This window comes from Thalassophryne amazonica, chromosome 8 (genome assembly GCF_902500255.1).
Source record: "Thalassophryne amazonica chromosome 8, fThaAma1.1, whole genome shotgun sequence".
NCBI classification, from domain to species: domain Eukaryota; kingdom Metazoa; phylum Chordata; class Actinopteri; order Batrachoidiformes; family Batrachoididae; genus Thalassophryne; species Thalassophryne amazonica.
This window is the reverse complement of record NC_047110.1, coordinates 61,118,054-61,144,384: the sequence shown is the minus strand read 5'-3', so window position 1 is coordinate 61,144,384 and position 26,331 is coordinate 61,118,054. Positions and strand designations below refer to the sequence as shown.

The 26,331-nt window shown below is 40.7% G+C and overlaps 2 protein-coding genes across 3 annotated transcripts; both read right to left on the bottom strand.

Annotated features, from left to right (window-relative positions):
* Positions 1–728: 728 nt before the first annotated feature.
* On the bottom strand, positions 729–16,851 carry neil1 (nei-like DNA glycosylase 1). The gene is made up of 10 exons (XM_034176444.1): positions 16,611–16,851; positions 11,097–11,559; positions 10,897–11,016; positions 10,133–10,241; positions 9,939–10,032; positions 9,716–9,837; positions 9,601–9,628; positions 9,445–9,518; positions 2,309–2,489; positions 729–2,226 (listed from the first exon to the last, which is right to left on the bottom strand). The coding sequence occupies exons 2-10, from the start codon at positions 11,549–11,551 to the stop codon at positions 2,180–2,182; spliced, it is 1,230 nt and encodes a 409-aa protein (XP_034032335.1). The 5' UTR covers positions 11,552–11,559; positions 16,611–16,851; the 3' UTR covers positions 729–2,179.
* Positions 16,852–19,496: 2,645 nt separating this feature from the next.
* commd4 (COMM domain containing 4) lies at positions 19,497–22,280 on the bottom strand. Of its 2 annotated transcripts, XM_034176443.1 has the most exons (9): positions 22,209–22,280; positions 21,871–21,942; positions 21,710–21,775; positions 21,568–21,607; positions 20,912–21,031; positions 20,120–20,200; positions 19,859–20,035; positions 19,685–19,771; positions 19,497–19,646 (listed from the first exon to the last, which is right to left on the bottom strand). In XM_034176443.1, the coding sequence occupies exons 1-8, from the start codon at positions 22,209–22,211 to the stop codon at positions 19,731–19,733; spliced, it is 600 nt and encodes a 199-aa protein (XP_034032334.1). In that variant the 5' UTR covers positions 22,212–22,280; the 3' UTR covers positions 19,497–19,646; positions 19,685–19,730. The 2 variants fall into 2 exon arrangements, with proteins under 2 accessions (XP_034032334.1, XP_034032332.1); XM_034176441.1 differs by having other exon boundaries at positions 19,497–19,771.
* Between the last annotated feature and the right edge of the window lie 4,051 nt (positions 22,281–26,331).

The following is a 26,331-nucleotide window of genomic DNA, read 5'->3' as shown; positions in this document are numbered from 1 at the left end:
AAAGCAGTTACATCAAACACAAGTGGTTGCAGCGCATTTTTCTCTTACCGTGACGCCTTTAAGGTGGAGAGCCAACACCTTCAGCAGAGTGCGCCTGTCAACCGGCTGGGCGTTCGTACGTTAACCCGCAGCAGACTCTGTTGAAGCATGGTTCTACTCCCTCTTTTCTAGTGTGTCCGCGAAGGGAGGGTGAGTGGCCAACTCAACCTCCCTGGCGCACATAATTTCTTTAATCAACAGGCATCTGAAAGTTATTTCAAAGATATAATAAAAGCAGTTCTTCACTCCCAGTTCAGAATGATCCCAGCATGCTTCACTCCCAGTCGTTAGTGGCTACGAAAACAAAGTCGTGCTATCAGTGTAATAATAACAAGTACATCCAGCTCTTCGCTCCCAGTTCAGACTGACCCCAGAGTGCTAAAACAAAATTAAATAACAAATACATTCTCAGGGTTACTTTAAGACAGGTGCAAAACAGCACAATAACATTTTTATTATACATCGTTTTATTAAACTAAACTCACAGGAGAAACACGTGTATATATGTTAACCTGATTTAAAGCAAAAATGCCGCTTTTAACAATCTGGACCTCATTTCTGGGGTAAAATACAGTTTATTCACCAATGTAACCTTGGTGTAATTAGGAGTCCTTGGTTCGGACGACGTGTTCAGGTTCAAATCTGGCTCCAAGATTTTTCCTCTTCTCCTAAGGTAGATTAGAACTGTGTGGTACCCAGTACCAGCTACTGTACAGGATGGACCTAGCAGTCAATATGTGTCACAGATTTCAAAATGGCTCTTTTCAACCAGACGTTTGGTGCTGTGACATGTCAGTCATCTGGGGTGGCCAATCAAATTTCAAGGAGGTGCAGCGTCACCCAGCTCCACCCATGCCAGGAAATGTTAAACATTTGGCATTTCCTGTTTAACTGTAGACTCAATTTTGCACTTCCTGTTTCATCCTCATCTTGCCACTAAATTCCCGCGAGTGTCGATCCAGGACGTGTTCAACAGTTTACTTTTTTTTTTTTTTTTTTTTTTTACTTAATGAGACAAACAAAAAGTTACACAGAAACCTTACACAGGATTAAATACAACAGAAAAACATACCAAAGAAGTGGTTAGTTTTAAAAAACAGATCAAAACTAGGGGGAAATTGTAAAAAAAAAAAAAAAAAAAAAAAACAGTCTCAGCTTGCCAGCGAATTCCTGCGAGATCCCACAAGATCTCCTGTATTGTCAATCCAGCAAGTGTTCAACATTTGACATTGCCTGTTTCACTGTGGGCTCAAAATTTGGTACTTCCTGTTTCAGTGTGAACTTGCCACGGAATTCCCATGAGATTCCACGAGATCTCATCTATTGTCACTCCAGGAAGTGTTCAACATTTGACATTTCCTGTTTCACTGTCTACTCAAAATTTGGCACTTCCTGTTTGGGACAGTGCACCGCTAGCGAGCTTCGTGCTGCTTCGCTCGTATAAGGTACTCAAAATTAGAATTTCGCATGTTGCATAAAGTCATAACATTTACTGGACAATAAAAAGTAATGTAATTTCTTTTTGGATGAATCAAGGAGAAAATGAAACCATTGATCTAACATCAGAGCCAAGTATACCTTATGGTATGAATGATTTTAAAAAAAAAAAAAAAATCCCTATTAGCTCAACCAATAATTGGCAGTTTTTACCAGAATTGGAGCAACTTTAATTTTTGACCCCTATCCAAACTACACCAGCACCCTCGAGTCTCTGTGGGATTTTATCCTTCGGTACAAACTGAAATCGGCCTTTCTCAACCGTTATTTTTCTTTCTGGTTTTAATCCCATGACTTTCAGCTATAGATGGTATAAACTATCCCTTTTTGGAATCCTTATGATCTGACAAATACTGTACATGTCTTCTTTAATTGACATCTACCTGGCTATAGCTATCAGTCAACATTATCGCATGTTTGTGTAGACTATGATATACTGATGCTGGATTTTTAGTGTTTAGTCATCTTAGGTGGTATCAAAAACTTGGTCCATAGGCGATATGAAAATGCCAGCAATATACTGGATTTTGCTTTTGTAGATTTAATAATTATTTCAGTTTTTGTATAAAAGCTGTTTAATTAAAAAATAAACAATAGTATAAAAATTGTCAGACAGTGGTGCCTCTTTCTTTTTGATGTGCTTTCATTTGCTGCTCTGAGTGGTTACTCTCTCTCTTCGCCTCTGTGAACCTGGGGAGGGCAGGGGGAAAGGACTGTAGGATTAAAATGCTCTTGTGGTTGACTTATTTCCAGAGAAAATGTCATCTCTTACCTGCAGCCACATGTACATTGCTCGTCCTCCTCCTACGTGCATTTACTGTCTTATCATCCTGAGGTGTGTTGACTTTTCCAAACCCTTCTTGCTTAGATCTGGTCTCCTTTTCTTTCTTCAGCTTTTTCTTCACAGTTTGTTGTTTGGCCACATGTTCTTTTAATGCACGTTTATTGGCCACCTATAATGAAATGACTGCTGTTACAGATAATACGAGCGAAACGCCGCACAGCAGCGAGAAGCTCACTCTTATAGTAGATGAAAGCACAAACCAGAAATGGCACAAAAAATGCCCATAGGGGAAAAAGTCACAAACAGGACATTGTTGTAAAAAGCCACAAACTGATGGTAGGTTCTGCAACAATTATTCAATTTTAAATTACTGTTTGACGATATATATATACACAGACAGTGAAGAGCTTCGCTCATTAATGTCAGTGACATCGAACATATAATATGTGAAACACCAAGTGTTCCAATACTTTTGGAGGGCACTGGATCCTAACTTTTCAGTGGTATGTAAAAGTTTGGGCACCCTGATGATTTCCATGATTTTCCAAAATAAATCTTTGGTTGTCTGGATCAGCAGTTTCAGTTAAAAAAGAAAAAAAAAGAAAAAAAAGAGTGAAATTAAATTTCTACTATTTACAGAAAGTGTGCAATAATTAAACTAAATTAAGCAGGTGCATAAATTTGGGCACCCTTGTCATTTTACTGATTTGAATACATTTAGCACTAATTATTGGAACACAAAATTGGTTTGGTAAGCTCATTGACCCTTGACTTCCTTACACAGGTGAATCCAATCATAAGAAAGGGTGTTTAAGGTGGCCATTTGCAGATGTTTCTCTTCTAATGAGTGGCAACATGGGAACCTCTAAACAACTCTCAAATGACCTGAGAACAAAGATTGTTCAACATCATGGTTTAGAGGGAGGATACAAAAAGCTATCTCAGAGATTTTAGCTGTCAGTTTCGACTGTGAGGAACATAGTGAGAAAACGGAAGACCACAAGCACAGTACTAGTTAAGGCCGAAGTGGCAGGCCAAGAAAAATCTCATAAGCTGAAGCGAAGGATTAGAGAACAGTCATCGTCAACCCATAGACTTGCTTCAAAGACCTACAACATGTTGCTGCAGATAGTGTTTCTGTGCATCATTTAACGATGCAGCGCACTTTGCACAAGGAGATGCTGTATATGAGAGTAATGCAGAGGAAGCCTCTTCTGCGTACACGCCAGAAACAGAGTCGCTTGAGGTATGCTAAAGCACATTTAGACAAACCAGCTTCATTTTGGAATAAGGTGCTGTGGACTGATGAAACTAAAATGGAGTTATTTGGACATAAGGGGTGGTATGCATGGCTGAAAAAGAACACAGCATTCCAAGAAAAACACTTGCTATCTACAGTAAAATTTGGTGGTGGTTCCATCATGCTGTGTGGCTGTGTGGCCAGTGCAGGTACTGGGAATCTTGTTAAAGTTGAGGTATCACATGGATTCCAGTCAATATCAGCAGATTCTTGAGAATAATGTTCATGAAACAGTGACAAAGTTGAAGTTGCGCCAGGGCTGGATCTTTCAACAAGACAATGACCCTAAATACTGCTCAGAATCTACTAAGGCATTCATGCAGAGGAACAAGTACAACGTTCTGGAATGGCCATCTCAGTCCCCAGACTTGAATATTACTGAAAATATGTGGTGTGATTTTAAGTGGGCTGTCCATGCTCAGAAAACAAACCTGACCTGAGAAGTTTTGTAAAGAATGGTCCAAAATGCCTTCAACCAGAATCCAGACTGATTGGAAGCTAGAGGAAGCATTTAGAGGCTGTTATTTCTTCAAAAGGAGGATCTACTAAATATTGATGTATTTTTTTTTTTCTGTTGGGGTGCCCAAATTTATGCACCTGCCTAATTTTGTTTAAAGAATTACTGCACACTTTCTGTAAATCCTATAAACTTAATTTCACTTCTCAAATATCACTGTGTTTGTCTGCTATATGATATATTTAACTGAAATCGCTGATCCAAACAAACAATGATTTATAAAGGATTTTAAGATCATGTTACTATAAAGTTGTTCATGGACTAGCATCTTCTTATTTGGCCGATTTGGTGAAACCCTACGTGCCGTCCCAGGTTTTGCGGTCACAGGATGCGGGATTATTGTGTGTTCCCAGGGTGAAGAAGAAGTCAGTGGGTCAAAGAGCTTTTTCTTATAGTGCACCACTGTATGATGAGTGCAAAATGAGTGTGGTATTATTACTGTTTTCTTTAAGAATGTTTAATTTTCACTGTTGCTGCCCTTTGTGTGAAATCATTGTCATATTGTATATGCTATTGATATGACAATATTGTGATGTGATAATTTGGCCATATTGTACAGCTCTACTGTCAACTAGCTGAAAACTTTGAATATTAATTTACATCTACATTAAAAAATACTTAAAGTGGCAGGGGGTTAAGGGGGCTGTAATTAGGGGTGTCTGTGGAGGGGAGCCCCCCCAAGAAGCTGAAAGGCATATATATATATATATATATATATATATATACATACTCAACAAAAATATAAACGCAACACTTTTGGTTTTGCTCCCATTTTGTATGAGATGAACTCAAAGATCTAAAACTTTTTCCACATACACAATATCACCATTTCCCTCAAATATTGTTCACAAACCAGTCTAAATCTGTGATAGTGAGCACTTATCCTTTGCTGAGATAATCCATCCCACCTCACAGGTGTGCCATATCAAGATGCTGATTAGACACCATGATTAGTGCACAGGTGTGCCTTAGACTGCCCACAATAAAAGGCCACTCTGAAAGGTGCAGTTTTATCACACAGCACAATTCCACAGATGTCGCAAGATTTGAGGGAGCGTGCAATTGGCATGCTGACAGCAGGAATGTCCACCAGAGCTGTTGCTTGTGTATTGAATGTTCATTTCTCTACCATAAGCTGTCTCCAAAGGTGTTTCAGAGAATTTGGCAGTACATCCAACCAGCCTCACAACCGCACACCATGTGTAACCACACCAGCCCAGGACCTCCACATCCAGCATGTTCACCTCCAAGATCGTCTGAGACCAGCCACTCGGACAGCTGCTGACACAATCGGTTTGCATAACCAAAGGATTTCTGCAGAAACTGTCAGAAACCGTCTCAGGGAGCTCATCTGCATGCTCGTCGTCCTCATCGGGGTCTCGACCTGACTCCAGTTCATTGTCATAACCGACTTGAGTGGGCAAATGCTCACATTCGCTGGCGTTTGGCACGTTGGAGAGGTGTTCTCTTCACAGATGAATCCCGGTTCACACTGTTCAGGGCAGATGGCAGACAGCGTGTGTGGCGTGTGGGTGAGCGGTTTGCTGATGTCAATGTTGTGGATCGAGTGGCCCATGGTGGCGGTGGGGTTATGGTATGGGCAGGCGTCTGTTATGGACGAAGAACACAGGTGCATTTTATTGATGGCATTTTGAATGCACAGAGATACCGTGACGAGATCCTGAGGCCCATTGTTGTGCCATACATCCAAGAACATCACCTCATGTTGCAGCAGGATAATGCACGGCCCCATGTTGCAAGGATCTGTACACAATTCTTGGAAGCTGAAAATGTTCCAGTTCTTGCATGGCCGGCATACTCACTGGACATATCACCCATTGAGCATGTTTGGGATGCTCTGGACCGGCGTATACGACAGCGTGTACCAGTTCCTGCCAATATCCAGCAACTTCGCACAGCCATTGAAGAGGAGTGGACCAACATTCCACAGGACACAATTGACAACCTGATCAACTCTATGCGAAGGAGATGTGTTGCACTGCATGAGGCAAATGGTGGTCACACCAGATACTGACTGGTACCCCCCCCCAATAAAACAAAACTGCACCTTTCAGAGTGGCCTTTTATTGTGGACAGTCTAAGGCACACCCGTGCACTAATCATGGTGTCTAATCAGCATCTTGGTATGGCACACCTGTGAGGTGGGATGGATTATCTCAGCAAAGGAGAAGTGCTCACTATCACAGATTTAAACTGGTTTGTGAACAATATTTGAGGGAAATGGTGATATTGTGTATGTGGAAAAAGATTTAGATCTTTGAGTTCATCTCATACAAAATGGGAGCAAAACCAAAAGTGTTGCGTTTATATTTTTGTTGAGTGTATATATATATAATGTGTGTGTGTGTGTGTTCAGAATAATAGTAGGGCTATGTGATTAAAAAGATTAATCCAGGTTTTGAGTATACGAGGGCTGTCAATAAAGTATAGGTCCTTTTTATTTTTTTCAAAAACGATATGGATTTCATTCATATGTTTTTACGTCAGACATGCTTGAACCCTCGTGCGCATGCGTGCGTTTTTCCATGCCTGTCGGTGACTTCATTCGCCTGTGAGCACTCCTTGTGGGAGGAGTCGTCCAGCCCCTCGTCGGAATTCCTTTGTCTGAGAAGTTGCTGAGAGACTGGCGCTTTGTTTGATCAAAATTTTTTCTAAACCTGTGAGACACATCAAAGTGGACACGGTTCGAAAAATTAATCTGGTTTTCAGTGAAAATTTTAACGGCTGATGAGAGATTTTGAGGTGATACTGTCGCTTTAAGGACTTCCCACGGAGCGAGACGTTGCGCAGCACTCTTTTTTTAATGAAAGACGTGCGGACGGGTCCGCGCGTCGGGACGCAGCCGGCGCGGTGCGGCGGCACAGGAAAAACACCTCCGTGTTGATAACCATTTGTAAAATCCAGGCGGCTTTTGATGGCTTTCAGTGGAGTGAGTATATGAGAAATTGTTTAACAGCTGGACATGTTCCAACTTGTCCTTAAGGCTTCCAACAGAGGTGTTTTTCCTATGGTGGAGCGTCGCGGCGGCTGCGAGCCGACGCTGCAATCCGTCCGCACGTCTTTCATTTAAAAAAATCTCCGTTAACAGTGGAATATCTGGATAAAATGCTGAAACCGACTTCTTCTGAAACTTCTCTGTTCTCTCACGACGTCCTGGATCAATAGAGCCTGAAATGTGGAGGTTTTCAGCTTGAAACAGGCTGACGACGGCGCCTGAGAGCGCTGCGCGACGTCTCGTACCGTGGGAAGTCCTTAAAGCGACAGTATCACCTCAAAATCTCTCATCAGCCGTTAAAATTTTCACTGAAAACCAGCTTAATTTTTGAACCGTGTCCACTTCGATGTGTCTCACAGGTTTAGAAAAAATTCTGATCAAACAAAGCGCCAGTCTCTCAGCAACTTCTCAGACAAAGGAATTCCGACGAGGGGCTGGACGACTCCTCCCACAAGGAGTGCTCACAGGCGAATGACGTCACCGACAGGCGTGGAAAAACTCACGCATGCGCACGAGGGTTCAAGCATGTCTGACATAAAAACATATGAATGAAATCCATATAGTTTTTGAAAAAAATAAAAAGGACCTATACTTTATTGACAGACCTCGTATTTCTTATTGTTACATGGGAAACAAGGTACCAGTAGATTCAGTAGATTCTCACAAATCCAACAAGACCAAGCATTCATGATATGCACACTCTTAAGGCTATGAAACTGGGCTATTAGTAAAAAATAAAAAAAGTAGAAAAGGGGGTGTTCACAATAATAGTGTGGCATTCAGTCAGTGAGTTTGTCAATTTTGTGGAACAAACAGGTGTGAATCAGGTGTCCCCTCTTTAAGGAAGAAGCCAACACCTGTTAACATGCTTTTCTCTTTGAAAGTCTGAGGAAAATGGGATGTTCAAGACATTGTTCAGAAGAACAGCGTAGTTTGATTAAAAAGTTGATTGGAGAGGAGAAAACTTAAATGCAGGTGCAAGAAATTATAGGCTATATAGGCTGTTCAAATATTATAGGCTGTTCAATTACAGGCTGTTCATCAAAATGGACAAAAAAACAGAGATGCGTGGAAGAAAACGGAAAACAACCATCAAAATGGATAGAAGAATAACCAGAATGCCAAAGGCTCATCCATTGATCAACTCCAGGATGATCAAAGACAGTCTGGAGTTACCTGTAAGTGCTGTGACAGTTAGAAGACACCTGTGTGAAGCTAATTTATTTGCAAGAATCCCCCGCAAAATCCCTCTGTTAAATAAAAGACGTGCAGAAGAGGTTACAATTTGCTAAAGAACACATCAACTGGCCTAAAGAGAAATGGAGGAATATTCTGTGGACTGATGAGTGTAGAATTGTTCTTTTTGGGTCCAAGGGCCGCAGGCAGTTTGTGAGACGACCCCCAAACTCTGAATTCAAGCCACAGTTCACAGTGGAGACAGTGAAGCATGGTGGTGCAAGCATCATGATATGGGCATGTTTCTCCTACTATGGTGTTGGGCCTATATATCGCATACCACGTATCATGGATCAGTCTGGATATGTCAAAATACTTGAAGAGGTAATGTTGCCTTATGCTGAAGAGGACATGCCCTTGAAATGGGTGTTTCAACAAGACAATGACCCCAAGCACACCAGTAACCAAGCAAAATCATGGTTCCATATCAACAAAATTAATGCCTCGCAGATGTGAAGAAATCATGAAAAACTGTGGTTATACAAATAAATACTAGTTTAGTGATTCACAGGATTGCTAAAAAAGCAGTTTGAACATAATAGTTTTGAGTTTGTAGCGTCAACAGCAGATGCTACTATTATTGTGAACACCCCCTTTTCTACTTTTTTTTTTACTAATAGCCCAATTTCATAGCCTTAAGAGTGTGCATATCATGAATGCTTGGTCTTGTTGGATTTGTAAGAATCTACTGGTACCTTGTTTCCCATGTAACAATAAGAAATATACTCAAAACCTGGATTACTCTTTTTAGTCATGTAGCACTACTATTATTCTGAACGCTACTGTATATATAAAAAAAAAGACAGTTTTTCCTCAGTCCAGCCAAAAATCACGTCAGCCTTTCATCTGAACAGCTTTTCAAGCATCCAGACGGCTTACAGCGGAGTGAATTTTGTGTGTGTGTGTGTGTGTGTGTGTATGCAGCGTCAGTTAGCTCAATCGTAATCGGCAACTTGATCGTCTGCTTTCATGTGGAAGCACAAACAAACAGAGGCGAAAATATAACAAAAATCCATGCAACTTAAAATACGATCAGCAGAGAAGTGAGTTTATACCTTTTTTGTCTTTGCTGCAGAGCCTTTATCCTCCCCTTTCTTGACTCCCTTTTTTACTTTTGGTGATTTGGAATCTAAAACAGAATTCAGGTCTGTAAATATACTGATATAACATCTTAAATGTTTACCATAACTTCATTTATTCCTACTCTTTACCTGTAGGTGCCATGGGGCCTGGATCCCCCTGAAATCCAGTGAGCAGGTATTAGTGACACAACCGGTGTCAAATTTAAAAAAGAAAGAAAGAGAGAGAGATTTGCCCACGGCTTACTCTGAACCACACTGTTCTGCCATTGTGATCCCGGACTGATTTCATGCCATCTACGTAGTAACACTGCAACCATGCCTGAAACTTGGACTGATCTACTTTCTCAGGATCGTAACCCTTTCCACCTTAAACATAAAATAAGCAGAATTTAACATGAGACACAGGAAAAATAAGTGCTTTTATCTATGCTACGAGAATGATTATGTTGTGTGAGTACATAACCCACCGAGGTTCACCACCTCCAGAGGCACTGTATGACACAGCCTGAGCAGATCTGCAGCCTCCCCTTTCACCCTTTTCTTTCTCACCTTCATAAAGACCTTACAAAACAAGAACAAAGAGCGTGTCAGTTCAAGCAACAACAAAAGCATCTTGCATGAGCACGTAATCGTCTGAAAGTGTCCCCGTCTGTACTTTCACCTTTGTGTCTACCTCCTCCTCTTTGACAGACTTTGTGTTTTCATGTACATCTTCTAACTCAAGGTTGTCCAACAGTATCCTGGCTCGCACAAAGGGCGCGATGTTCAACCTAAAAAAAACAACAAAAAAAAGATGCACTACTTTAGATCCATTCCATTCTTCACGAGCAAAGGCTGCTTTGTTTTCCAAGTGTTTGTGCCTCCTGTGGGAGATTAAAACACCCAAAAGAACTGAAAGAAAACCACTGAGTTCATATCTGAAGGAAGCAGTATTTGTAACTTGTCAAAGCTGCTATTGTTTTAAATCAAACTGAACACTGAACAAAGCCAAACCCGTGTCCCAGGGATTGAACAAGATGCCTGTAATGTCCCATTTATCAATGAACAGTCGTTCATTATATATCACAAAGCTACTGTTTGTTGCAATCTTGCTGTGTTTATTTCAAAACAACAAAATCAAGTATAAAAACCTTTTTGACTGCTCACTGGTTGTTCACTCACTCTGTAATGAGGTCATATTGTGTAAAAACCAGCTTTTATTTCCCATTTATCATTAAATATGCTTGGGATCTCGTGTTCTTGTGCATGTAGAAACACACTCGCAAATCAACTCTCTTGACTGCAAATTAGTTTGCTGAAAAAGCAGATAATTTGACCCATTTAAGCCAGCGTGAACTTTTAAGAACTGTTTGGGGAATCACTTGACATACAACAGCACGGTAATACCGCACTAATTAGCTCTAATGGTTGCACACGCGTGATCACCTGAAAAGAATCTCAGCCCGCAAGTAGTTTCCAATTCCATTGAAGTATTTTTGATTGAGAAGAACTTCGCAGATGGGCTTGTCAAATGCACGATCAGACAGATGCAACAAAACGTTCTCCCTGAAAAATGACAAGACGGGTGATCGTCACAAGGAAACATTTGTTTAAAAAAGGGGACACAAACAGCACCATCAGCTAACCTGAAACTTTTGTACTCAAACATGACACATGGCCCTCTGTCAGGCTGCCACATGCCGTTGGGCTCCCAGCTGCCAAACCTGCGTGTATCTACAAAGCTCAGCACTCTGCACGGCTTCTCGTTGGAGGAGAACTGCAGATGGGAATGCTTCGGGATCTCATCCTGTGTGGTGAAGCGGAAATAGCCTGACATCCCAAAACGAAACACAATGTCCATGGGTCGGTCCGCTTGCCCCGCCTGGACTCTCTGCTTTGGATCATCACTTTTCATGGGTGTCAGTGTAAGTTTTACTTCCTTCCCTCTGGAAGTGGCTGAGATGCAGTAAGCACTACAGGTGAAGGCCACATCAGGATTCTTGCTGACTTCAGATTTTTTTACTGGCCCCGTAAACACCACACCTTCACACATTCTGTTCACATACAGACTGGCCAAATGCAGCTCCGGTCCTTCAGGCATTGCTGCAGCTGCAGAGGACACACAAACATTACAAGAAAATATCACCGTATATACACCAAACTGATAAAAGCACACTTTATACCTCAGGGTTAGAGACTTTTTTTTTAGCCTACTGGTCAGGACCAGTAGCACCAATTTTGTTACTGGTTCTCCGGGTCCAAGGTAGCGGCCCCAGGTATTTGGAAGCTCAGAGCCTCTGATGGTGAGCCTCATCGTACTATTAAACATCACATCATGTGCATGTATTTAATCAATATTGTATTTGTAAATCTATAGCATGACAGAACATTTTCATTATGTGTTGAATGAATGTATGTAAAGTTTAAACATTTTTTACATGATTCTCTGCTTTCATGTGAATGTACTGTGCACCCTATAATTCACTTTTCTGTAATTCTGGCCTTGTGCTTGTCTTATGCAGCCCAAACATAGCCTTTACTCTTGTTACTTAATCTATTGTTGCTGTGTGAGATAATATCTCTGAATTTTTTGGGCAACAATTATATCTATTGCGTCTCAGACGAGTATGATCAAAATTTTATGATTGTTGAAGAAAATCATGTTAAAGTTTCACATCACAATCAGATTTTGTAGCAAAATACAACAGCTGATCTCAGTTATCTATTTTGATCGACCAATCAAATGACTTATTATTGAAACGTCACAACATACACATTACTTTCTGGAATTACTTCCTATTAATACTAGACTGTAATTTCTTAAACACCAGAATGAGATCAAAGATTTAGAAAAACCAAAGCAAATTCAAAAGTCTGTTCAGACTTACTGGCTGTGCTTTGGAAAGTATGTTATACAAATAATGAATGTTTGAGTTCAATGGTACGAATATTTCATAAGGTGAAAGCTGGAATATACCATTCAACGAGGCAAAGTCGATTTGAATGGTATGTTCCAGCTTTCACCAAATTAAATATTCGTTCCATTGAAAGAATGTAAAAACATTAATTATTTGTTTTATATAATAGCTAACGTAGATCCTTGTCATTTTATATTTTATTAATTTAGAAACAACAGAAAAAGGACTTACATTTTGGTGTTCCACTGCTGCTAAAGTCCAAATTGCGACGTGTACTCCAGCGATGATGTGCACTGACTTCGGACTTCCATATACGAGGTCTGTCCAAAAAGTATCGGACCTTCTTATTTTTTCAAAAACCATATGGATTTGAATCACGTGTGATTGCATCAGCCAAGCTTGAACCTTCGTGCGCACGCGTGAGTTTTTTCACGCCTGTCGGTTGCGTCATTCGCCTGTGAGCAGGCTTTGTGTGAGCAGTGGTCCACCCCTCTCGTCGGATTTTTATTGCGAATAAATGTCTGAATGATTTGGAGCTTTCCTGCATCAAATTTTTCCAGAAACTGTAGAAGACCTCCAGCTGGACACCATTTGGAAAATTTAGATGGCTTTCAGTGATGATTTTATGAGGATTACACAGCTGCTGAGTGCGCTCCGAGCACCGATCGACAGGCTCAAACCCCGCTGAAACAACCAGATCATTTCCAACGTGAAGGCTTTGTTGATTCGGGACGTCGTCTGACTTTCACAAAAAAGGCATCAGCACTTTTTCGGCACATTCTACTATTACAGGAGTTTTTTTCATGGAAAGAGAAGCGGAGGATTGCACCACTGTGCCGCTCATGGCACGGGACAAAACCACCTCCGTGTTTGTCTCACAGAACGGCTTTGAGATGGCTTTCAGACAGCTTCCGGTTGCTTTTCAGTCGTGTGAGTATCCGAGAAATTGTGCATGAGCTGGACATGCCCCAGCATGTCCTGTGAGGCTTCATCACAGTGTTGCTTTGCGCCATGCAGCTCTGCTGCGACGCGAGGAATTCCTCCGCACGTCTGTCTCAATGTGCCGAAAAAGTGCTGATGTCCACGTCTTCCGCAATTCCTGTGCTAGTCAGACGACATACTGGATCAAGACAGCGTCCAGTTTAGAAATGAACGGCACATTCCACTGTTACAGGAGTTTTTGTCATGGAAAGAGGAGCGGAGGAATTCCGCGCATCGCGGCAGAGCCGCATGGCGCAAAGCAACGCCGTGATGAAGACTCACAGGACATGTTGGGGCATGTCCAGCTCATGCACAATTTCTCGGATACTCACACGACTGAAAAGCAACCAGAAGCCGTCTGAAAGCCATCTCAAAGCTGTCCTGTGAGACCAACACGGAGGTGGTTTTGTCCCGTGCCATGAGCGGCACGGTGGTGCAATCCTCTGCTTCTCTTTCCATGAAAAAAACTCCTGTAACAGTAAAATGTGCCAAAAAAGTTCTGATGTCCACGCCTTCTGCCTTTTTTGTGAAAGTCAGATGATGTCCCGGATCAACAAAGCCTTCAGGTTGGAAATGATCTGGTTGATTCAGCGGGGTTTGAGCCTGTCGATCGGTGCTCGGAGCGCGGCGCACTCTCAGCAGCTGTGGGTGGTCTTTAAACCGGCTGGAGCACTCCTTAATCTGTGTAATCCCCATAAAATCGTCGCTGAAAGCCATCTAAATTTTCCGAATGGTGTCCAGCTGGAGGTCTCTCACAGTTTCTGGAAAAATTTGATGCAGCAAAGCTCCAAATCGTTAGACATTTATTCGCAATAAAAATCCGACAAGAGGGGTGGACCACTGCTCACACAAAGCCTGCTCACAGGCGAATGACGCAACCGACAGGCGTGAAAAAACTCACGCATGCACACGAAGGTTCAAGCTTGGCTGATGCAATCACACGTGATTCAAATCCATATGGTTTTTGCAAAAAATAAAAAGGTCCGATACTTTTTGGACAGACCTCGTGTACTTGCATAAGACTTTGTTTTTCCTCAGTCCAGCCAAAAATCACATCAGCCTTTCATCTGAACAGTTTTTCAAGCATCCATACGGCTTACAGCAGAGTGGATTTTGTGTGTGTGTGTGTATGCAGCGTAAAGCCTCGGTCCCACCGAATAATGAAGGCTGAAGAAGGAGCCATGCATGGATGTGGGGTGATTATTTGAAGAATGATCCACGTTTTCATCTATCACGTATCCACTATGAAGGTGCCACTATGTGCCTCTCTGTACCCCGCATGTGCCACGTAGCAGCCTCTAGTGAGCCACGACCACCTGTCATTACAGCCTCGAATGGCTCGCATCAGCCACACTAAGCCACGTAGTGCCATGATAGCGCAATGATAGCGCCATGATAACGCCATGTTGGCGCATGTTTAGGCATGAGTTTGGTCCAAACCTCCAGCCCTCCCACACCTGGTCCCTTTAAAGTGTGGGTTTTCAATTCACAGATTTACAGCAGCATTTAAAGATGTCCCTTCTTTCTTTTTTTTTTAAACGCAGTCCAAAAATAGACACTCCATCACAGTTCCGCAGTTGTGCGCTGTGCGCCAGGCTGCTGTCCACCTGTAATGCACCAGAACAGCTAGACCCGAACCATGGGTTCCTGGAGAGGTGGCTCCGTGGCTCTCTGGCTTTTTTTTTTTTTTTTTTTTTCAAAAAAAATTTTTGAAAAAAATTTATATAGCGCTTTTCTATCTGCATCAGACGCTCAAAGTGCTTTACAATTATGCCTCACATTCACCCATTCACACAAACACCGATGTCAGGGTGCTGCCATGCAAGACACTCACAACACATCAGAAGCAACTGGGGATTAAGGACCTTGTTCAAACCCCCGTCAGGCTGGGGGTTTGAACAGAGGATCCTCTGGTCTCAAGCACAATGCTTAATCACTAGACCATCACCTTGGACTTTGCTGGGCCAATATAATTATTGACACTGATCTGATAATGCCATTAAAATGATGCTATAAACCTGTCTCAGCTTCCTAACAACCATTCAAAGTTATTTTATTTTAAATTGTTTAGGGTTATGATTAGAATAAGTTTGAGTTATGGTTTAACTGTGAAAACATTTTGAGCAAGAGCACAAACCTCTGCAAACAATTTCCAATTCCACAAAATTTTACCTTAGAAAAAATTTCAAGGTCAAAGTCCTGTTAGATGTGGCTTTTCATAAGATAAATTTGGTATGATCAAATGTCAGGAGTACATATTTAGTTCATGCACTTGAATCAAAGGTTTTTTTTTGTGGTGTTTTGTTTTTCCCCCCAACGTTTTGGTTTCTAAATTGTTTTTCAGATAATTTTCACAGAACATTGGTTATCTTTGCTGTGCACAATTTGTCATTGCTTTTTGGCACTTATTTTCCCGACTGATAACTGGAAGATAAACAAACGGGCATAAAACTGGAACCTCCATCCAATTTTAGTGGTGTAGGTAAATCCATCACAAAAAAAAATGAGAGTGATTGAGGCATTTTTGATTGTGATATAATGCAAAATGCACACCAAATGAGCTTTTCAATATTAAATTCAAAAGTCCAAAAAATACACAATCTGGATCAGATCCTGATCAAACTTTGTCAGGCCATAGTGAGTGCCAGTTTGCACCTCACTTTCAAATATGAGAGTGATTTGGGTATGTTTGATTAAGATATATTGTAAAATATACATTAAATTGGGTTTTCAATGTTAAATTTAAATGGCCACAAAATCTGTAACCTGGATCAGATCCTGATCAAACTTTGTCAGGCAATAAAGGATACCATCCTACATAACGCTCTCAAATATGAAAGAAATGTGATTTTTTTTTTTTTTTGACGGTTGTGAATTTTTGAAAATTCGTTCAATGTTAAAGATAGGGATTGTTCCCATGTTCCAAGATTTTTCCTGACCTCGACAATTGAATCAATTCTTGCCTATCGGGATATGTCTTCAGTTAAAAAAATAAAATAAATACAAAAAAATCATAACGATACATGTAAAAATTGTGGTAGGCTGTTCACTAAATAGACAAACAAACGTGAGCGAAAACAACCACCTCCAACTTCCGGGCCACAGCAATGCGCACTTATGATCTGATAAATCAGCGTACTTCATTCTGATCAGTGGTTTTACGCAGTAGTACAAATCTGGAATTATTCAGTAACTATGCGGAACATAGACAAACTCCATCATAAACCTACACGTTAAATGACATCAGTGCAGACAACTTACCCAGACCAGGAAGTGGACAACTTATCTAACTTTAATGCGTAAATATGCTCTCCAAAGGAATGCAGGTGTATCTTAATCAGACGACCTCGTGGGGAATGTCACGACACTCTATCCATGCTTTCTGCTTTCGTCACTTGTAACATTTCCATCATATTGGGTGTAAGAATTCACTCAAAACTGCACAAAAACACCAGCAAACGCTCTGCTGAACTCAAACATGGCGACACAAACGAGGTCAATGCCGCAATACCTGATGGGATTTGAAGGCACAGTGGAAACTGAGCAAACCAGGCAGGTATCCACTTCATTTTGTCAATCACTAAAATACTAAGATGTTTCATGTCGCCGACATTCAGCGAAGCTCCTCACCGTCTCATTTAGGTCCTGTAGACTTTTTTCAGTATAATATTGTTGTAAAGTTAAATGTTAAAAAATGAAATTGCTTAAGAAGTAAGGTCGGGGTCCATCAGACTTTTTCCAGTATAATTTAGTTAGAAAATGAAATTGTAAAAGCACTTAACCATCAAGGGTCGCATGGTTTCTTCAGACTTTTTTTTGTATAATAATGAAGAAAAAAGAAAAAAAACCTGTTGCAGATGCACATAACCAGCAAGGGTAATAAAGGTCCTTGTGATGTCCATCATCTGGTACTGAAAACAGGGGCCCTGATTTTGCAAGTTGAAGTTTTTCAACAATTTTTGAGGTAGATTTTTTATGCCTTTGATTTGATTAGAAAACAAGCGCAATCAGAGATTTCTGACTTCCACCAATCCAGATCATCTCCAAAATTTAATGGAGTTTTCCATGCCCTAATGTCTATCTGTGGTGCAAATTTGGTGAGAATCTGTGAAGTAGTTTTGACGTAATCCTTCAAAGTTTATATAAAGTGAAATCTTGATACAGAATCCAGATTTGGATCTGGATCACCTCCAAAATTTAATGGAGTCTTTCATGGCCTAATATGTATCCGTGATGAAAATTTGGTGAGAATCCGTGAAGTAGTTTTGACGTAATCCTTCAAAGCTTATATAAAGTGAAATCTTGATACAGAATCCAGATTCGGATCTGGATCACCTCCAAAATTTAATGGAGTCTTTCATGGCCTAATATGTATCCATGGTGAAAATTTGGTGAGAATCTGTGAAGTAGATCTAATGTGTATATCTGTGTTAAAAATTTCATCAAAATCCATGAAGTAGTTTTGACATAATCCTTTACAAGCCTTGTAAGCATATATAATGTGAATCTTGATCCGGTGAATGTGAATTGTTTATGCAGAATCCAGATCTGGATCACCTCCAAAATTCAGTGGAGTCTTCCATGCCCTAAAATCTATCTGTGGTGAAAATTTGGTGAGAATCCGTGTAGTAGTTTTGATGTAATCCTGCTAAAAGTAATCCTTCAAAGTGTATATAAAGTGAAGCTTGATCCAGAATCTGGATCCAGATCACCTCCAAATTTTAAAGGAGTCTTTCATGACCTGATATGTTTCTGTGTTGAAAATTTCATCAAAATCCATGAATCGTCAAGGGAGCCATCAGGAGAGACTTCCGTCCCATCATTAGGAGGGACAGCTGCCCTGTCATTAGGAGGGTACTAACTAGAGCACAATAGTTGCTAATTAGAGCTATTGTTTAGTCACTAGCCTGTAGCAGTCGGCCTCTCGGTAGGAGGGGTCTGGTTAGGTTAAAACTCCAGCTTTTGTTGGCTTCTGTTTTATTCTTCTCTACAAGAGTCAAGACAGAAGTCAGACTACCAGAGCAAGAATTTTAGCTGAGGAAGGTTCTGCGATTTGAAGCGAAACGTCCTCACGTCAAGCAACCCAGTCCAAAGATTCAAGCTTCTCTACTATGAAAATCCATGAAGTAGTTTTGACGTAATCCTTCAAAACCTATATAATGTAAATCTTGATCCAGTATCCAGATCTGGATCACCTCCAAAATTCAGTGGAGTCTTCCATGCCCTAATATCTATCTATGGTGCAAATTTGGTGAAAATCCATGAAGTAGTTTTGACGTAATCCTTCAAAGCGTATATAAAATGAAATCTTGAGCCGAAATCTGATCACCTCCAAAATTTATCCGTGGTGAAAATTTGGTGACAATCCATGAAGTAGTTTGATGTAATCCTGCTAACAGACAAATACACACGTGATTTTATTACATCCTTGGCGAATGTAATAGAAAATTGATCATCACAGCTGTTACGCGCTAGATCGTCATTGACTGACCTCAAGGGCTGTCAAGGTGCGCGCCGCCTCTCAGGTTAGCATTCCCGGTTTTAGTGTCAACTGTCCACTGAATTTGCACAGGATCTCTATTGTTACTCCAGGAAGAGTTAAGTATTTAGCATTCCGGTTTCAGTGTCGATTCAACATTTGGCATTTCCAGTTTCGGCATCGCTCTACCATAGAGTGAGCTTGCACCGGCGTCGCTTCGCTCATGATAAATCAACTACAGTGAAATGTGTTGTGTACAATATTCAACAAAAGGTTTGATTCACAATGTTTGATTCTGGAAAAAGTTATGTAACTATGTGTTCTTCACACCTAGAGACTGTTCAGTTATTCAGGCTCATTAAAGCTCAATTTTGGAAAGACATGAGATCTATAATTTCATACTAACAGTCCAGCACTAAAGTGAGAACACTATCACTTATATAATGTATAAATGCACAGTCATGAGCAGAGATCTAAAACAGCTGGGACTGGCAAGCCACCAATAAACAAGTGATCCAAATTCTTTATTTTCTCTCCAGATCTTTCAGTACAAATTTACATGGCCATATTTTTTAATAGGCTCACATAGGTCACACAGAAGCAATGGAAATTGGGTGTGTGTGTGCCAGACATCAGCTGGTAATGTTCATGTGACCTTAATTAATCCAAATGGGCAGACTGTAAATTAACAGATTAGATAATAAGAATGTGTACATAGTACAAATACAAATCAGTCAATCATAATAAAGCATGACAGCCATTCATACAAACTGTAAGATTATACAAAATGTTCTGACAGGTCTGTTGTTTCAGGATGTCAGTGTGGCACGTTTGATTGGCTGTCAGGTTTGTCTGTGTCCATCTCTTGATCAGACATCCAGATGTGTGGTAGCGTTCACTCGTCATTGTAGTGCATTCATCATAGCATGGGCTTGTTTCAGTTCTGCAGAAATGCACAAATTTAAAAAGAAAGACAATATAAAACTGGCAGACTTGTAAAACTCTTCTTTTTGGGTGTGTGGGGACTAACCTGAAAGTAAAACTCTGAACTTGTCTGCAGAAACAGAAACTACTGTCGTCTCTGTGGAGCCTGATTCTGCACCCTGTGCCTGGAGTTTAAGGTGAACCACCGGCTCGTTCACCTCCTTCAGCTCACTGGAGCTTAGGGTGTAATCCACCCGCCAGGACACCGCCTCTAATCGCCCCACTGAAATTTATTACAGAGACAGTTTACTAGCAGCTCCATCACTGATCTGATCTCCACACATGACAGCTAAAGAGAACCACTTACGTCTGAGACTCATCTTTCTTAGTTTGTCTTGAAGTGCAGCGTGTTTGTCCTCATACGATTTGCACAGACCTGTCGTATGCTCTAAAACAGCAGAAGTGAGTAATTAACAGTTAAATCAATCTTTTTATCCACTAAGATGATGCAACATTTTATACAAATTAATAATAATAATAATAATAAAAACATTAGCAGAGGTACTAAACATACAAAATAAAACCACAAAGATGTTGAAAAGGAGAAATATTGAGGAAAACCACAGCACATCAAGCTTTTTGCTGAAGTCAAACACAAATACAGTTGTATTCATGCTTTTACAGCTCCCACAGAACATGAACTGTGCTCGGGAGTCTGATCCCGATTTGACTGCAAATTATTAATTTTCACCAGTAACAAGCTGTCAGGCTCAAAAGTCATAATGCAAAGATAATGTAATGTCAGCAACTCACAGGTGGCTAGCTATCAACTAACCTTCTCATGTCCTTTCAAAAACAACAACAACCAACTGCCCAACTACTAACAAGACACAAAAGGAATTGGGACTCAGGGTGTCTATTCTTCACGGCAGCCAAAAACTTCTAGCCATATAAAGATTTTAAGTAGTTAAAAACATGCAAATAATGCAGTCAAATAATACTTTTCCATGTTTTACTTTAATTAATGGCTTGCCTTTGAGGTGAAAAAGAAAAAAATACACAAAAAAGTTCTGTGTATGTATGTCTCTAAATATGCTTCAAAATCACAAAAGAAAGCCCAGATTTTATGACAAACAAGAAACCTGTTGGTTGAACCAACCTTTAGGGAGACCGAGTTGTTGCAGCTCACTGGACAGAGATTCACTGTCAACATCATGCTTTGCTGCACTGCAGAAGATGAAGCTCAACACCGCCACACTAGCTTTGATGTCACCACTTTCTGCAAATCACATTTTTTTTTTTACTTGAGTGCAAGTTATAGAACAAAAAGCATTTCCATAGTGAGGTCACAGGATTGAAAGATGATTACAATATTATTTCTAAAGCATAGTTTGATATACTAAAGGGCAAATACAGCATTACAGGTCATGATTTACTTTTGTTTGCTATCTGTACGTAGGGCTGAAATTACATTTTGAAGTATGACCTTAAACACTTTATCTGGTTCCAAAGTATGTGTAATTACCTATGATTGTAGTGACTGTCATATATGCATTTTATACTTGAAGCAGAAAAAAAAGCCTAACAAGATTGGGATTTGAACCCAGGGCTTTTGGTTCAGAAGTCACATGCCATATGTACATCACAGTGACTCAAACTTTGCAAAGGTCATAGCTAATGCTTGTTGGCCAAACCCTAACCCAAAGTTAAACAAATAAACCTAACCGTATGGGATAATTAACAACTACATACGCATAGAGTGTACAGTGTCAAAGGTTTGGCTTTAAATGCAGTGCCATCAGAAAAGTGACTTACCAAACTTTGCATCTGCAGTAATCTTTGAAATCTTGTCATACTAAAAAAAAAAAACAAAATAGAAATTTGAGCTTAATGTAACTATTTGTCTCTTTTGTGCTATGGACCGTTTTTGTGAGTTGAGACAGATATAAACACTTACATCAATACCTTCTCCCAATAAATCTTTCATCACTTGAATACAGAGTATTTTCATTTTGACACTTGACTGTGAGACAGAAAACACGTGTTATTATCAGGTAACCTGTCGGTGGATTTCACTTACCGGTACGTTAAATGTTTATTTAATGTGACGACACTCACTATTTTGGCTAATGTGGTAATTTCAGCAAGAACCCAATCTGGGCAGTCCAAATCTCCACAGAAACGGAAACGCTACAACAGACAAAATATCACATGAAACACTGCATAGCGTTTTCTATGCTGTATCACAAAAACAAACTAAATCTGCACACCACCAGCATTACTAGTTAGCCTAAATGCTAACTGTTTTACTAAACAGGAACACAAACGTTTATTATTGGCTATGTTGGGATACAGCAACATCAAATTCATTGACAAATTACACGAATAAGTATCTACTATATTAACTTCATTCTAAACAAGCAAATAAAGAGTTAAATAATAATATTAATGTTTACCATGACTACAAATCAGCTGGACAAAACGGAAACGACGACGACGACTTCTGCTTCTTCCTCTTCCTCTTCTTCTACGGCGTGCAGCGGCAGCCGGAAACCTTATTGTTGCATTGCTGCCACCTTCTGCATCAGTCCGTTATAGCAGTGCTAAAGCCTCTCGATGAGTCCAGTGTCTTTCAAGTACATGTATTTAAAAAGCCAAGACTTCCCTCTCTCACTTGACCCTATCCCTAAAATACTTCCTACAGAAACTTCTTTCAGGTCTATTCTTTTAAAATCAAGAGAAGCTCTTGCCTTTCTCTGGAATATTTATTACAATAAACGAGAACCTGCTGCACTGTCTCTGGTTGTTAACATTCCAAACATAGCCCATCCTGGTCAAGAAAGTATGACCAATTCTCAGTCTAGCAATAGTGACGTCATCCTTTCTTTTCCATCAGTTTCTTCTACAACTATTTTCTGAATCTGTTACTCTACTCGTTGGTGGGACGAAGTCACTGTGAAGTCATTCTCAAGTCATCAATCTGCAAGTCCCAGTCAAGTCTCAAGTCAGCTTGCAAACAGTTGGTGGGCATTAAGACTTGAGACTGGACTTGGAACTTGCTGATCCATGATGTGAGAGTGACTTGATGGTCACTTCGTCCCACCTCTGCCAGTTATTGAAAATAAATGCCTATCCTTAGTCTCCTGCTCCCAGCATTTTTACCATTGTAAGTTCATTTTCCTCCAGACAATACACTTGCCCTCTGCCTTGGAAGGATTGATACTGATGTCTATGTTTTCTTTTGTCACAGCTTTTTTTTGGTCAACCTATCCACCTTCTCATTTAAGGATACCTGTATGGGCTGGAACCCACACCAATGCTATCTCAACCCCTTTCCTTGCCACATCCATAATCTCCAAAAGAATGTTGTAATTGAGGTCTTGCCCACCTGTCCTATTACCCTTGATAGCTGTCACAGAGTACCAACACTTTACAATGATCTATCTGTGCTGTCCACTGGACTGTCATTAGACTAGTAAATGATTCCACTGCGAATACATCGGATGTTCTCTTGCATGACTCAATATTCCATACTTGGACTCAAAAGATGCTCCAGTAGCACACACTACTGCCACTTACAGCTCAAAGTTTTAAGTTCACGGCTCACAAAAGTTATAGGTTATAGTTGAGTGTGTGTGCAACATTCACTGTTTGGTATTAAAATAGCTTGCGTAGTTCCCTCACTGTGAATATTTCAAAGCTGATGGTAATGCCCTTTGTTAAAAATCACACTGGATACAGTCTGTGAATCTTTGTTTGTGCACTGGAGTCTTAAATCAGCATCCCACCTGTCAAACAAAACATAAACAGTCCATAAAAGACCCCCGAGACATTTAATTTAAAAATGTATAATAAAATTAAATATCCTTCCACGTGGAAATTGGTCTTTATTGTAATTTTTGCAAATAATTACACAGAGAATCAGCATTGTTAATTTTTAATTTGCATCATTAGTTTGTTTAAATTTAAGCAAATGATTTGTAATCCATTGTAGTTTACAAAACTATTTTATCGTGTAAAACTTAAAAAAGTCATAAAAGCTGTGCAAGTTAGGTTTACAATTAAAAAAAGAAATCAGTGCAATACATAGTTACTGTTGTTATAAACATCCGTATTAAACAACTAAATAACTTAAATGGATGAGCAAAATTCTGTGTTAGTAATCAGGCTGAGTGCCAATGCTGAGTTTATTTTTATGTAAAAGTAAATTAGAATAACCTTTATGCCACGGCCACGCAAAGGAAATGTATCTGTCAGAACTAAGAGTCTTGCTGAATATTGAGTCTGTAGATCCTCTAAACTCAGAGTCAGGGCCTGTTGTTTGTGTTGTACATGATGTAAATAAAAATTGTTAAAAGAATGTCAGGCCATGTGGAGGTAAAACCAGCACAGGTTGTTCAGACAGCAGTTGTATCCTGTCTGTAAAACCATCAGATCTGATTTCAGTATGTTCTCAATTTCATCCCAACCTTAATTTAATATATGATATTCTTCTAAGATTTGGGGAGATGAAGCTAAAATGGTCAAAGTGCTGGGATTGGATGGATTGCATTCATATAGTGCTTTTCCATCTGAATCTCAAACTGCTTTACAATGATGCTTCACATTCACCCATTCATTCACACACACACACACACAATCACATACTGATGTCAGGGTGCTGCCATGCGCTCACTACACTGGGAGCAACTTAGGGATTAAGAAGCTTGCCCAGGAGCCCTTAGTGATTGTCTGGTCTGGCTGGGGTTTGAACCACGGATCAAGCCCAAAGGACTTGGTGCATTCCCTCCATCACGGAGAGGTGATGGTGTAGTGGCTTCCAGGGGTGGACTGGCCATTGAAAGTACTGGGACTTTTCTCGGTGGGCCGATCAATAAATTGGCAAATGGCTGCCCAGTTTTTTATTTTATTTTTTTTTTTTTTCATGATAACTCTCCCGGTTCACAGAGCTCAGCAGCAGCCTACAGAGACAGCATAGGCCCAGTGGCTTGTCTGTCAAAAAAATGCCTGACCAATTCTGGCTACAGAAGCCCAGAGTTCCACCCCCCTCCCCCCTTGTCCAATCACCTTTAATGGTAAGTAATCATGATGAGAGAGAGAGAGGAAAAGCAACACAAAAGAACACAGAAAACAAAGTGAGTCCCAAAATGGAGAATGTTCTCCCTGTGGGTTCCTTCCAGGTGCTCCAGCTTCCTCCCACATGCAAAAGACATGCAGGTTAGGTGAACTGGGAACATTAAAATTGATCCCCAGTGTGCGCGCGGATGTGAATGTGTTTGTCTGTTGATATGTAGCCCTACAATAGACTGGAGTCCTGTCCATGGTGTACCATGCCTCATGCCCTCTGACTGCTGGGATAGGCTCCAACCAACCCCCCCCCCCCCCACCCCTTAATTGGAGTCACCGGGAATACAAAATGGATGTATGTGTGTGAACTCTTGAGCTATTACACCTCTTAATTTTTAAACGATTGACATCAATAAATAAATAAATACGAGGTCTGTTAGAAAAGTATCCGACCTTTTTATTTTTTTCAAAAACCTGATGGATTTGAATCATGTGTGCTTGCATGAGCCAACCTTGAACCTTTGTGCGCATGCGTGAATTTTTTCACGCCTGTCGATTGCGTCATTTGCTGGTAAGCAGCCTTTGTGTGAGGATGGGTGGAGTCTCTCATCGGATTTTCTTTGCAAGGAAATGGCGGAACGACTGGAGCAGCGCGACTGCATCAAATTTTGCCAGAAACTGGGCGACAGCCAGGTGGAAACCATTCGGATTATTCAGACGGCTTTCGGTGACGATCCTATGGGCATCACACAGATTAAGAAGCGGTACAACCGGTTTAAAGACGTCCGCACAACGGTGGAGAGCGCGCTGCACTCTGGTCGACCATCAACATGCTGAAATGACCAGATAATTTCCAAAGTGAACGCTCTGGTGATATGGGACCGTCGTGTGACTATCCGAGAAATTGCGGAAGAGGTGGACATCAGCACTTTTTCGGCACATTCTACTGTGACAGAAGATTTGGCCATGAAAAGAGTGGAGGTGAAATTCATGCCGATGGCTTCAGCACGAAGCTGATGGCGGAGCAAAAGCAACTCCGTGTTGAAGTCTCACAGGACATGCTGGACTCCAAAAAATGATGCCCACCTCTTCCACCATTTGGAAGATTCAGACAGCTTTTGGTGGCTTTTCAGTCGTGTGTCTATCCGAGAAATTGTGGAAGAGGTGGGCATGTCACAACATGACCTGTGAGACTTCAACACAAAGGCGCTTTTGCTCTGCCATCAGGTTCATGCAGAAGCCATTGGCATGAATTTCGCTGCAACTCTTTTCATGGCCAAATCTTCTGTCACAGTAGAATGTGCCGAAAAAGTGCTGATGTCCACCTCTTCCGCAATTTCTCGGATAGTCACACGACGGTCCCGCATCACCACAGTGTTCACTTTGGAAATGATCTGGTCATTTCAGCATGTTGATGGTCGACCGGAGCATGGCTCGCTCTCCACCGTTGTGCAGACGTCTTTAAACCAGTTGTACCGCTCCTTAATTTGTGTGATGCCCATAGGATCGTCA